The following is a 15004-nucleotide window of genomic DNA, read 5'->3' as shown; positions in this document are numbered from 1 at the left end:
TGGGATCAAAAACTAGGTCAGTAGGTCAAATCAAGGAAAAACCTTGTGTATGCGATAGAGGCTGTATTTTTCAATTGATCTTCATGAATTTTTGTCAGAATGATTACCTTGATAAAATCTAGGCTGAGTTTGAAAATGGGTCATCTGGGATCAAAAACTAGGTCACTAGGTCAAATCAAGGAAAAACTTTGTGTATGTGATAGAGGCTATATTTTTCAATTGATCTTCATGAATATTGGTCAGAATGATTGCCTTGATGAAATCTAGGCTGAGTTCGAAAATGGGTCATCTGGGGTCAAAAACTAGGTCACTAGGTCAAATCAAAGGAAAGCCTTGTGTATGCGATAGAGGCTGTATTTTTCAATTGATTTTCATGAAATATGGTCAGAATGATTGCCTTGATGAAGTCTAGGTCGAGTTTAATTTTGGATCATCTGGGGTCAAGAAGTAGGTCACTAGGTCAAATCTAAGAAAAACCTTATGTATGCGATAGAGGCTGTATTTTTCAATTGATCCTTATGAAATTTGGTCAGAATGATTGCCTTGATGAAATCTAGGTCAAGTTTAAATTGGGTCAACTGGGGTTAAAAAACTAGGTCACTAGGTCAAATCAAAGAAAAACCTTGTGTATGCGATAGAGGCTGTGTTTTCCAATCGATCTTCATGAAATTTGGTCGGAATGATTGCCTTCATGAAATCTAGGTTGTTCTTGAATATGGGTCATCTGGGGTCAAAAAGTAGGTCATAGGTCAAATCAAAGAAAAACCTTGTGTATGCAATAGAGGCTGTATTTTTCAGTTGATATTCATGAAATTTGGTCAGAATGAATGCCTTGATAAAATCTAGGTCAAGTTTGAATATAGGTCATCTGGGGTCAAAAACTAGGTCACTAGATCATATCTAAGAAAATACTTTTAAACTCAAGAGATCACATTTTTGGTTCAATCTTAATTAAAATTGGCCAGAATATTTGTTTCCATGAAATCACTAGGTCAAACATGTTTACACTGTTATGGTGTGTTTTTAAGGTGAGTGACCTAGGGCCATCTTGGCCCTCTTGTTTGTAAATTTTATTCATAAATACAGGGTTTTCTTGGTTTGGGCATTGATGAGGCAAAACTTTGTGAATAACAAGTAAATATATCACATTAGATTCACAAAGATAAGAAAACAGATTCCCTTAATTTTTCAGTGAGTAACTTTAAATAGATAGACTTACACAAAGACAGGAAAGTATATAACAAAAAAAAGTTACTAGTCAGTTAGTTCCTTTTTTGACTTGCATGACTGGGCACTACTACCTAAAATCTCACTTCTCTTTAATCTTATTGAGGGAGAACTCATCAGAAGAGACTTCACCCTAAAAGTTAAGCCTAGCTTAAGCTCTGCACCCATCTATTAATAATATATTACAAACACAAACAAACTTTATGAGATTTGTATATCATACTTTTTTTTTTTAGTTTTTAAGATAAATTGTTTGTTCTTTAAAAATAATGGTTTTCTGAGTCTCCTTTTATTTTCGTGATGCTAGATACAGCCAAACCTGTGTATAAAGACCATGCCTTTGAGATGCAACATATGTTTTTTGTTTGCACCAGACATGGTAATTGTTTAAATCAGAAATAAAACCTGCCGTCTTTAGTGTTCCAAGCTGGTCTTTAGTACAGTGTTGGCTGTAGTTTACGTTGCAGGTTTTTGTACTTCAAAAGACGTCTCACGCTTTTTTTTTATCAGTTCCGTGTGAATTCCTTTATAGATTTACACATTACTGTATATCATTTTCTGTTCTTGCATGGTCAGTATCACCGCCTTTAGACAAGGAATCAACTAGCCAATCAGGTAGCTTTTTACATTTTCATCACGGTGTGTTGTCATGTTAGCCAATCAGCATGCATGTTACATAATTATAATATGTCCTAGTTTTGGTAAAAATAGTTGAAATATTTCAGTGACTTCAGTTGCTAACAACTAAAATGCTCCATTTGATATTTTGACTATGTACAGGAAGCTGTATACATTTTACTTGTACATACATGTATATAAATTTAATATTAATATGCTCAGAGTTTTTGGAATTCAGTTTTCTCATGTGTTATATACCTGATTACTCTTGTGATATAAAATCACTTTAGTGCAAGAAATTAAAAGCAGTAAGGGACTTGTTCTGGTACAAACTTAGAACTGGAAGCTAAAAAATATTGCTGAAATCTTTCATTCATTTTTAGTATGTGAACTGATACGTTGCACCTTTGACTTTGTTTCCAAGTTATTTGTCTGTTCAGTTCTTAGATTTTCATTGTTTTTGTAATGAATATAATTATGATGATATTGTTACCAGAGATATGAAGTGGGAACTGGCTGAATTTTGCCTTTTATTTTGGGTGATAAATCATACTGAATCTACTTACCTGTTAAATAGCATTGTTAATATTACCAACATACTGAAAATCAGTTTTCATTTGCAAAAGGCCTGCCACTTGGAGCATTTAAGGAAGAGTTTGTTCCCCTGGATGAGGTGATTTCTGAATGACAGTTTATTTTTAGAAAATAATCACCATCTGTTGTCATAATTCTTGTAGGGAAGTTGTCATAATTCTTGTAGGGAAGTTGTCATAATTCTTGCTCAGAAAAGATAAGAACTTACAGAGTCTACAGTTTATTTTCTTAATTGTACATGTAGTGATGTACTGCATGTATAAGAGGGGTTTTGCAGCCTCTCGTACTGTAGATTTGGCACTGTAGATTGGGTTATATTTTCAATGCTTTTATTTTTGCTAATTATAATTTGCAAATGTTGTCACTTGTGAATCAAAATATTCATGAATATTAATTGGCATCAGGTTATTACTCTAAGGCTCCCATTTTCACAGAATTTTATAAACATTTACATGATTGTTCAAACACAAAATGATTGTAACCATGTCAACAGCCTTTATTTATTGTTTGCAGTCTTGACTCTAGATTGCTTTTTCTTTTCTAAAATGGGGGCCCCCAAATTGTAAATGCATTATTTTCTAAAAGTAAACTGGACAAAATATCACACTTTCAAGGTAATTTTTGTTAACATTTTTACAAGTTTGACTGTTTTGATGTTTCTGGGCTGTGTGTGTCCCACACTGTTTCATGCAATTCAGTTGTAAAACAGAACAATTTATTTTAAGTGAATCAAATTTAGCAGTGTTTACAGCCTCCTTACATGATATAGTTCCATCCTGATAGAGGAATTTCATTTAATTGTATAGATTGGAAAGGTTAAACAGTCAAACATGACAACCATCATGGACTCGTTCAAACCTGTAAACTTGGGAGACTTACTTTTCTTAAATTCCTAATACCTTGTTTAAAGGCTGTTAACCATGACAAAGCAAAATGAAGCCTTCATGGAAAGTTTTCGCAGTTTGCAGTAATTTCCATGCCACTTTTATAAGACAGTGAAATACAGCGGAAATTTTCACTTTGTAGTTACGGTTAGTTGTTTCGGAAGGTAATGCTGCTTGATATACATGATTGTTTTGAATTTGCGTCTCATATTTTGATGCATGTCACATTTTTAGCTCACCTGTCACATAGTGACAAGGTGAGCTTTTGTGATCACCCTTCGTCCGTCGTCAGTCTGTCCGTCCGTCTCGTGCGTCAACAATTTCTTGTCTGCACGATAGTGGTTTTATTGATTTTATTTTAACCAAACTTGCACACAGCTTGTATCACCTTAAGTTCTCGGTTCCTTTCTTGAACTGGCCAGATCCCATTACAGGTTCCAGAGTTATGGCCCCTGAAAGGGCCAAAATTAGCTATTTTGACCTTGTCTGCACAATAGCAGCTTTATTTATAATTTGATTTTTACCAAACTGGCACACAACTTGTATCACCATAAGATCTCGGTTCCTTTCTTGAACTGGTCAGATTTCTTTATGGGTTCCAGAGTTATGGCCCCTGAAAGGGCCAGAATTAGCTATTTTTACCTTGTCTGCACAATAGCAGCTTCATTTATGATTTTATTTTAATCAAACTTGCACACAACTTGTATCACCATAAGATCTTGGTTCCTTTCTTGAACCGGCCAGATTCCTTTATGGATTCCAGAGTGATGGCCCCTGAAAGGGCCAGAATTAGCTATTTTGACCTTGTCTGCACAATGGCAGCTTCATTTATGATTTGAATTTAATCAAACTTGCACAAAACTTGTGTCACCATAAGATCTCGGTTCCTTTCTTGAACCGGCCAGATTCCTTCATGGATTCCAGAGTTATGGCCCCTGAAAGGGCCAAAATTAGCTATTTTGACCTTGTCTGCACAATAGCAGCTTCATTTGTGATTTGATTTTAACCAAACTTGCACAAAACTTGTATCACCACAAGATCTTGGTTCCTTTCTTGAACTGGCCAGATTCCTTCATGGGTTCCAGAGTTATAGCCCCTTAAAGGTCCAAAATTGGCTATTTTGGCTTTTGCAGCCATATAGAGACTTCATTTATGGTTTTATTTGATACAAACTTCCAAAATATCTTCAACAACAATAAATCTTGGATTCCATGACAAATCAGATCCATTCGTAGGTTCCAGAGTTATTTTATATCTGATTACCTCCCCTGATTGTAATCAAAATGGATTTATATCAGTAAGTACTTATAGGACTTATTTGAAATTTCATTATTGTCATTAGTTTGACTGAGCCAATGAGGGTAAATAACTATGGACTGATTTTATTTCAAATTACCTCCCTTTATTTCAAATTAAAATGGGTATATGTCCGTAACTAATGAAGATACTGATCTGAAATTTCATTTATGTCAACAGATTTATTTGGCAGATCCTTCTTTTGTTAACTTACAATCATTTTTTTTAATTACTTCCCTTTTACATTACTATAAATAGCTTGTTTTTAGTAACTTTTTTATTATTGGCCGTAGGGAAAAACCGAGACCACTTTTCTGTGGTACAACATGGATGGTACCTCCAATTTTTAGGTGTATTTTGACATATCTGTACCTTGTAAGAATTTTTTTTTCTTTTTGGTTTAATTTATTCCCTTTGTTGTTCCTGTCCTTTGGACTTAGATATTTTTTCTGAGGACCTTCTTGTCCTCAAGTGCAATGATAACAGGTGAGTGATATAGGGCCATCATGGCCCTCTTGTTGGCTTATATTAGTGAAGATAAAACCATCTGGTATACAACCCAATGCACAGTGTCTTATACTACCCTGTCACAAATATTTCTGCATTATGGTGACTTGGTGTTGCATGAATGTTGAAAAGCTATTATGTTGTTTTAGGTCCCGCAAATATGTTGCGACACCCTATTGACCCCATGTATCCTGATATAGGGGTACCAATTGTCTTACCCGAACCCACTCCAGGTTTGTAAAACTGAGTTAAAAGCTTGGTACTATGGGGCAAGCTTTGCTGTGTTGTGTCTTTGTGATGCTAATTAAGGATTATGGCCTGTCACCTTGGCATGAAACCATTCTGTTTGCTGCTTTAGTAGTAATTTGAAAAAAAATAACAGCAGAATATTGTTATAATAAAGTTAAACATGACAAAGACGTTTTACACCTCCAGAATAATTTCACGAGGGTGTTGTATGGGTGAATTATTCTATGCAGTGTATAACAGCTCTGTTGTGCTTGAATTTATTGAAACAATTTTGTTCTGCTACTGTATGTATTATTTCGATTCTAATATGACTTTTATGTATAAAAAAGTGGTTGAAATAGGTAAGCACTATTTATTGTCACAATCCATGTATAGCGCAAAATAGTAGATTGACACCATGTCTGCACAACTGTGTTTTAATAATATTTAAACATGATGAAGGATTACATGTCCCACAGGGTTATGTAGACAAGCGCATAGAGGTTTTGTCTGCAGGAGTCTGTAATGATGCTAGAGGTGGCACCTGGTTGTGTTCTTGGCCTCCACCAGTGAAGATGAAACATCACTGTATGACACTGAATGTCAGTTATAGAACATTAATTATATTAATGCACAATTTTTCAGAACTTTTTAAGCTACAGTTGATCCTTCCTTATTGGCTACCTGTATTAAATAACTGTGTGCCTTAAGTAGGCCGACAGCTATCTTCCAACATGGCTTTCTCTTCTAAATTTCAACCCAAAATAACAAGCCTCGGCCCCTTTTTCTCTCAGTAAAAAAAGGCCCTGGTCATACAAAATAAGCTTTCCCCATGGTTTGCAGTACCGTGTAGAGCAGCTTTAACATTTTTTCTGTGCCTTTGTTTGCATGGGTTGTGCTTGTATTTATGTGATAAACTTGCATGGTGTTTGCATGGTGTGGCATTAGTGTTTGTTGTTTGAATTATCTAATCTCACAACTTTTGCAGATGAAAAAACACCACATGTCATATTTTTGAAAGGTGTCAGGTGGTCTACATCTTAAGATATGATATTTTGTGTTTGAGAAATATGGATATTTGATGTTTATTGCTTACTGTTTACTTGTCTGCTTATTTCAAAATGAATTAAATATTGATTATGTTAATAACTTTAGATGTTACAATTAAAAAAAAAAAACAACACAAGATGGTTCTTTTATCTTACAAGAACAGTTGAGTAGAATTAGAACAAAAAATAAATAAAAATATGCAATGGCTAGTCAGCAAACATGCTTTTCTTGCTAACCTGAACACAAAGTATTTGCCATCACCCTTCATGCATCATTGTCCATCAACAGTTTTTAGCTCGACTATTCGAAGAATAGGGGAGCTATCCTACTCGCCCCGGAGTCGGCATTAGCGTTAGATGACATCACACAAATGTTAAAGTTTGGTCCCAACCCAAAAATTTTTCAAAAGTCCTTGAATATTTGTTTTCATTTTTTGCCCTTGTTTCCATCATGCCCCAGTCTGAAAAAAATGGAGGCAACCTGCAAGCTTTTTTGACTGAATTATGGCCCCTTTTCGTTTTTTGAAAAAATGTTAATTTTGGTACCCCCCAAACTTTTTTAAAATTCCCATTGGATATTCTTTCATTTTTTTGCATACGTTTTTCCCATCATGACCCCAAATGTAAAAAGGGGGGGAGAACTCTATCAAGCATTTTGACTGAATTAGGCCCCCTTTTCACAAAAAAAATGCTTTTTGAAATTTTTAAAAAGTTTTACCATTGCTTATTTATATATCAAGCACTGAAAATTTGTCGAGCGCGCTGTCCACTACGCTCTTGTTATAATAGTGTTTACACATTGGAAGCTACATTTCTTGAGCAATTTTTGTGACTGTTTAATGTTGTCACTAGTTCTAAATTCATGAGCAAGAAAGTTCATTATACCAGAGTAAAATGAATATTTTTACAAAAACTTGCAAATGTAGTCAGGTGGCGATATAGGCCACTGACCCCCCTTTTTTGTAGATTAAGTAGATAACTTACCCCAGTCTGCTTGAAATTTTTCTTCTCGTTCTTTTACCCTTGGGGTTATATTATACGCTGTAATTGTAAAAAGTCATATGTATTATTTTTTGATTACTATAAAATATGATTGGGCCTTTAGGATGGTATAGAAGTAAGGAATATTAAATTAAATTATGTTTGGTAATGCTCATCAAAAGAATTTCAGCGCATTGAAATAAAAAATTTGTTTTTCCATTGACCTTTAAGAATAATTTGGCAGCCCTTTTTCAGGCTTTTAGACAAAAAATTAAAAGGTGAAGGGATTTAAATAAAAGTTGAAAAAATAAATTAATAGAAAAAAAAATGTTAATAATTATAATAAGTCTTGTTTGTTTCGTTTACTTATTTCTTTCAGTATTTTTTATTTCTTATGTATTTTTTTTTTAAGTGAAATTGGTTCTATCTTTTTCTTCTTCAAAACTAGTGAATATAATGAAGAATTTATATTGCATTTTACAGATTTGTTCCCTCCAGGCAGTGTAAAACCCCTGTTGAAAAAGAGCAGAAAAGTCTTTATACAGCGCTTTTGGGGCCTGGGACACAAATAAGCATTTTTTACAAAGTTAAACGAGGTTTTTGGTATTGCTTTAAGGAAAAGTTTCCTTGTAAAAATTTTTTATTGAAAATGTCTAAGTGAACACGCTTGGGAAAAATACAGTGTGTTTGTTGTGCAAAAATTTTTTGGCGGCCCCCTGATTTCCCAAACATTTTTTCCCTCAGTGGGTTTTGGGTTGAAATTTTTATAGCAAATTTTAAAAAGAACTTCAGATTAAACTCCAATTAGTAGGTAGTCACTTGAAAATACGTCCACTTTGTTCTCTTGAATTGACGGGCAGAAAATGTGTGCAAGTTATTGCAGTTCGGCCATCAAACAAAATCTTATACAGATTTTTCTGTGACCTGATAACGAGTTTGAGCAAAGGGTGGGGATGAAATAAATCTGTTCGAGGGGAAAGAAATTTGATGCATCTTTTAACATTTTAATTTTTTAAAAGCAGTTTAGATTAAAACCCCCCGATAAAAAAGAGGCCCCCAGGGAAAGATGGTGTACTGATCGGTGCAATTTTAAAAGAAGAATGTCTATTCACAAATAGCTAGGCTAGTTAGCTGGACAGGCCAGTATCTTATGGATTTCTCTCCCTCTGCTCAGGGGGCTTTATCTCTCTCTGTCCCTCTGGTCAGATTGCTCTGTGTCTTACTAGGAGAGGATGAATTTGATGCCCTCTGGTCAGTGTCTGAACTAGTAGAGGATGAATTTGGTGCCTAGAATGGCTACCTGCGCCTTTGATAGTGTTTATCATGAAAAGGGCACTTTATAAATTTGGTGTAATTACATAAATCAGGTAATTATTATGTCTCCCACACCACTTTGGTGGGAGACATATTGATTTACTCCTGTCTGTCTGTGTGTTTCCATGTGTCTGTCTGTCTGTCTGTCTGTCTGTCACAAGTCTTGTCCGTGCTCTAAGTCGAACAGTTCCCATCCGATCTTTACCAAACTTGAACAATATATCCTCAGCCAAGTTCGATGACTAGCCAAATTAGCCCAGGCACTTTGGAATTATGGCCCTTGAATTACCGAAAATACTGACACCAGTGATATAGGTCTTGGTGCATGGTTGACTCAGATACATAATGGAGAAGAAATGCCAATCTAGATGATTAGGCAGTTGTTGGAGACATGCGCTTTTCTCAAAAGCAGCTCTAGTTTATATATGACACTGAGTGGGAATTTAAGTGTAAGGTATTGGCAATAAAACTGTTTATATTTTGCATTCAAAACTTTAAAAGCAATACAAACAGTTTACTCCCTTCTGCACAATATTTTTGGTAATTTATTAGAAAATCTTGCAAAAATTATATGTCAATAAGTTTGTACCACTAGTCAAGTCCACAGTACTGACATTTTATTGATTTTTGGGAGAAAATGATTTTCGCCTAACAGTGTGATAATGTCCGTTTATCAGTTACACTTAAGCCAGATATACCTATCCACACCTACAATTAAAAGATTCTTATAAGTTTCATTGCACAAAGCTGTTGACTGACAAAGTATTAACTGTGGGGGGAATTAAATAAAACTGTCAGTGTATAAATGCTACTACATAATTATTTATTGTATACAAATGTAAATACATATTTCAGTGATGTGTGAAGCCCTAGCATCAAATCGGAGAGACAAATGTTACCCCTGCCCTCTCGTGAATGGAGACTACAGCACGAGAACTGGGATGTTGCTTAGAGATACGTACCAGCCCGTGCTCAATCTGCTCAGAGAAAACATGGCTGAAAGCGTTGAACCTACTCCTGGGGGTGTGTCTTACACTTTTTCCTCTTTAAATTTTTTTCACAAAGTTGATTATTATTCAGTGAGAAAAAAGACAATTATCAAAACCCTGAAACTCTGTCATAGTCTAGACTTAGAAATAAGAAAGAAAATCTATTGAAAATGAAAAACACTGGACTATAAAGTATTAACTTTAAGCAATCTGTGGTAACCGTGAGAAAAGGAACACGGTATATTTCATGCTTTCTGTATTATTGAATATATAGTGTGATGTTAGTTTTCAATTTTGTTGTTTTAGAGATCTGTTAGTTTTACGTAAGCAACATTGAAGTAAATCAGTGTTAAAGAAAGAGAAGACAAAGAATGTAAATTTTGGGTATGATTTGTGCTTATAAAATACCGGATATAAAATAAACTGTGCCTATTAAAGTATGTGTGGAAACCTATTAATTCCTCACTCTTAAAACAGTCCATCTTTATAGCCATACACAGTATATTTCTTAAACTGATGTTTTTACAGGTTTACCAGCATCAGTGAATGAGATGGTTGCTGTGGCGGTGAGACTAGTATCAACATCTGGTGTGTCCTTAAGTTGGTGTCGTACGAAAACCCACCAGTATCTGGCATCTATGGCTGTTGGAAACTTCTTGCTTATTTCACAGACTGATTTGAAGGTAAATTGACAGACCAGAGATGTTTGTTGTATGGAAGAAAGAGTTTTCTCCCTTTATAATGATATTGCTTCTACATGTACAATGATTAACTGACCTGACTTGTGTGTTTGCAATTTCTGCTGAATGAAGCCTGTCAGCTAAGCTCAGTAGGGAGAGCACTGATCTATGGATCCTGGGGTCATGAGTTTGAGGTAAATATGCTCCATGATGATTTGATACAAGACATTCTGGTCCGCTACCTCATGCGGAAAAATTGGCAGTTACTTTTGGAGACCTGAGCAGTACAGAATCTGGAAACTCTGGTTAGGTTAACTGCCTGTCATTACATAAATGAAATACAATGGATCAGTTGAAACAATGTGAAAGAAAATAAAACTGTAAATATAAGATATAATATCAGTTTAGTAATTTCCATTTTTTGTATGAAACACATAGTTGTGATTACAGTACACATGGGACTACACACTTCAATCATTTCTGTGTATCTTATACACTACTTAATAATCACAACTTGCTAGGTAACTTACTACATAAATATAACCCGTCCGCTTGGCTCAGTAGGGAGAGCGCCGATCTACAGATTGCGGGGTCGTGAGTTCGATCCTTGGGTGGGCTGTATGTTGTTCGTGATGATTTGATAAAAGACATTGTGTCTGAAATCATTCGTCCTCCACCTCTGATTCATGTGCAGTTACTTGCGGAGAACAGGTTTGTACTGGTACAGAATCCAGGAACACTGGTTAGGTCAACTGCTCGCCATTACGTAACCGAAATACTGTTGAAAAATGGCGTTAAACCCAAAACAATCAAACAAATACAATGTAAATAGGGATATAAACTGGTTCATTGATGATCAGTGCTTAAAGGTTTTATATACTTTGGTTCTTTTCTAACACCTATGTTTTTTTGTACATGATTTAACTTTTTTGGATGTTTATAAAGTGTGTGGAATTAGTATGGAAATTTAAAATTCCAAGTATCTAATCAACAGAACTTAATCAAAATTTTGTTTCCTTCCAGATTTTGATAGATGAATCACGTTCTGCCCTGTACCAGACACAGATGGTATCTAAGTCACTGTCTTCAAAAGTAGGTCAGGAGTCAGTGGTTGGGTTGAGTCAGATAGCTGATCAGCTCAGCACAATCATGGATAGTCTACAGGTATCTGTTTCATGCAGTTTTCCACAAACTTTTTTAAGACCTTTTCATCCCAAACCAGAGGGTAAGATTTTTATGAAGCTGAAACTGTAAAAATAAGGTTGTAATATTTTTGTCAATATCTAAATTTAAGTAATGTGCCAAGCAGAGAGATATATTTTACGTAATTTGTATGTGCAAATTTATATATTCGTATGTATGTTGCACACTGAATATGCATATGTATATTAATATGCACAGTGAATATATAATTATGTGTGTAAGGTACGGGTAACCTGGAAGTGAGGCAAACCTGTTTTACCATTTGTCCACAAGGGTAGTCTTAACGATACATCACGATACAGATATTTTAGCATTATTGTAATACACAGGAGGTATTAACATTTTATACCAATAAATGTTATCGTAAGGTAAAAACCTCATTAAAAAAGGAAAATAAGATTTTAAAATTTTTTTTTATTCCAACAATGTTGGAAAAAAGAGATCACAAAGCTGTGCACAACACGCGTATTATTACATTGATTTTCTCCTAAATCCTCAGATTTTCCTCAAGGACGTTCGAGTCTTTCTGTATTTTACCTACATTTATACCTTCAATGACATTGAAGAGCCTTCAACTTATCGAATTTTGTCTTCAACGTATCGAATTCTTAAATACATTTATACCTGCATTTAAGGTACTCTTTCAAGCATGAACATTTTTATATATCATAATTCTCACTGTATGACATAAACTATGTTAACTCCCTCTTTGAGAAATAATTTGATTCACCTGTATTTTGGTTACTTGGCTGCGTTGCCAGAGCTGTTTCTTAGAAAAATAAGGTATATACAATTACACTTTAACCACTGACTTGTTCTATATTTGCAGTACTTTGAAAAGTGTAAAAAAATAGGTAATACCAAACTTCTTTCAAAGACATTTTTTTATTTCTACTGAAAACGCTGAGCAGGTCCCTTTAAAGTCATTCTAATGCATTGTGTGTATTGACCGATACAAAGTTGTTCTTGGGGCAACATTACACGATCATATGACGATGAATCATACACAAAATATGAATAATTATAATTATTTTGTTACGATAACATCATAAAATGATTATTTTTTAAAAGGTGACAAGTTCAGTGTTAACAGAAGGGTAGCTATATGATTAATTAAATAAGGTTAAATGTTAGCCGAATAAGCAAAGCCTAGTTCGATTATATTGTAATATTTAAAACTTAAAGGCTATTCATACCGTAATGTATGGAGTATACAACGCGGCTGGTGAAGAACGAGCGGAAACTGACTATCACGTGCAGAAGAAATCTCAAGATCAACATGTAGTAGACAGGTGATACACATTTCTATGGTGTACCATTTGGGTCGGATGTCTGCTTTGCGTGCGCGCACATTTCAAAATATACGTACACGTATAAAACTATGCGTGCACGAGTAAATATATACATTTTACCTGTATATTTTATACGTGCACGCGTAAATATGTAGATGCACGCTTATATCATATATGTACGTGCTCGTGTATATATACGTTAACTTGTAATTTCACGTGTAACCGGTAAATTTACGTGTGCACGTCTATATATGCCTGCACGCGTATATTTACGAGCACTCAGAATTACGTGTGCACGCGTAAAATAATACGTCCACGTATATATTTACGAGTACACTGGTAAATATAAAGGTGCACGCGTATATATGCGATCATCCAGAATTACTCGTTCACGCGTAGAATCATACATCCACGTATACATTTACGCGAAAATTTGTAAATATATAGTTAGGTGCGACTATATGTGTCCACGTGTATATTTTCATGCGTGCACACGTCAATATGTAGGTGCACGCATATATGGACGTGCACGCTTAAATTTATAATAAGTGCACAGATATAAAACATGCGCACGTCTACATAAACGTGCAATATTTTGAAACGTGCGCGCACGTAAAGCAGACTTTCGACCCAAACGGTACATTTCTGTACCTTTCACGGAACACTCAGTCTGCCAGTAGTTCGCTCGGTTGCGTACAACGATGCCACTTAAATCTAAATATGGAAAATCCAAGGAATTCTTGGACATTTATGTTCAAGTAATGATAAGCAAGTACGCTGAGTGAACGGATTGAAATATGCGAAGAAACACACTCCTCAGACTAAGACCTTCATCTGACCGCTAGCTACATCATTCAAAATCGCGAATTAAGATCGCATGGCATTTATTGCACTCCTGCAAATGCCACCTAATGAACAGTTGTTTCAATGCCCCAGCATTTGTCTGAAAAATGAATCTCTGGAATGCTTACATATAATTATTGTCAGTAAAGCACTTTATTTTATGTATGATGATATAATATAAATGTCACAAATTTGCTTTACTAGGATTTTGTCAAAATTATAATAAATGATAAAATCTGCAAACTTGCAGATCCTTTGGAAGCAAAGAATCGTTACATTGTCGATACATTTAAAGACGTTTGTGCATTTTAAATCAACAGGAGCTGTCCATAGTATTTGTGAAATTTCTTTGTAGGATGTTTGACCATATCCTAACTAACTTGTATTTCGTTTCGACAAGTCATTGTCTCAGTTGTGTACCATTTCCAGACACAATTTGCAAAATTATGCAAGATGGTATTGAATACGTTCTTTAGTTTGCTCATGTCATTGTAAATACTCGGAGTGCTGTATGTATTTATGTTATATTAATATCTTTGTAGCTTAAATTGTTGCATGAATTGTACTTAAATAATTTAATTATAAATGTTACCTGTATATATGCATGTACTACATATCATGTACTCTTACAGTGTGCAGGTAATAAAGAATTTGTTTACGACCTGCAACTTTTTCATAATTTATTTCACTGCCCGACCTACCGATATACCCTTTTTACCGGAACATTTTGGTGTGTATTGTACGACTTTCACGCCCGTCCAATCCCGCGACTTGCAACAAGTGCTCATAAAATCACATTCGTTGTGCCCCGCGGTCGGCTGAGAAGCAACCTATACTCATCGGTTTAGACCAAACAAAGCATCATAGCCACCATTCCATATTTATATTTCTAAAGTTCTAAGGTGCAGACCCCTGACCATACTAACATAAGCGGCGCCTACCCCCCGTGGTTGAATATCGGGGTTCTACCAAAATGATATCTGCTGTGAGGTGCGCCTTTACCGTCCAGACTAAGAATTTACACACATGAATGCACGAAAGGTCATCATTTCGTACCTAGCTTTCAAAAACTTCCAAAGGGAGTTTACATTCGGTGTGTCGCCGATGAGGCGTTTACCTCCAAGTTGACACATTTCTGCCTTCAATGTATAATACTGTCTGAATGTTTTTATTACATCAACGTATAATATTCATAAGCAGAGTAGAGTATGTCCCAGGTTGGAATATCAGACCGAGTTCCAAGACACTGTATAAAATGTTATATACTAAAGTTTGTTCCCAAATTTTTAAACATACAGC

General features: G+C 35.1%; 1 protein-coding gene across 1 annotated transcript in view; it reads left to right on the top strand.

Annotated features, from left to right (window-relative positions):
- LOC123547038 (uncharacterized) overlaps nt 1–11764 on the top strand; it is a 46725-nt gene extending 34961 nt beyond the window's left edge. The window contains exons 5-10 of the mRNA XM_053550537.1: nt 1804–1842; nt 5276–5359; nt 7868–7939; nt 9554–9721; nt 10216–10370; nt 11391–11764. Of these exons, the coding sequence (XP_053406512.1) occupies nt 1804–1842; nt 5276–5359; nt 7868–7939; nt 9554–9721; nt 10216–10370; nt 11391–11621 (749 nt within the window). The 3' untranslated portion in view covers nt 11622–11764. The remainder of the gene's footprint in view (nt 1–1803; nt 1843–5275; nt 5360–7867; nt 7940–9553; nt 9722–10215; nt 10371–11390) is intronic.
- Nucleotides 11765–15004: the final 3240 nt, after the last annotated feature.

The sequence above is a fragment of the Mercenaria mercenaria genome, chromosome 9 (genome assembly GCF_021730395.1).
Source record: "Mercenaria mercenaria strain notata chromosome 9, MADL_Memer_1, whole genome shotgun sequence".
NCBI classification, from domain to species: Eukaryota; Metazoa; Mollusca; class Bivalvia; order Venerida; family Veneridae; genus Mercenaria; species Mercenaria mercenaria.
Note: the sequence above shows the minus strand (reverse complement) of the source record. Positions and strands in the feature narration are given on the sequence as shown.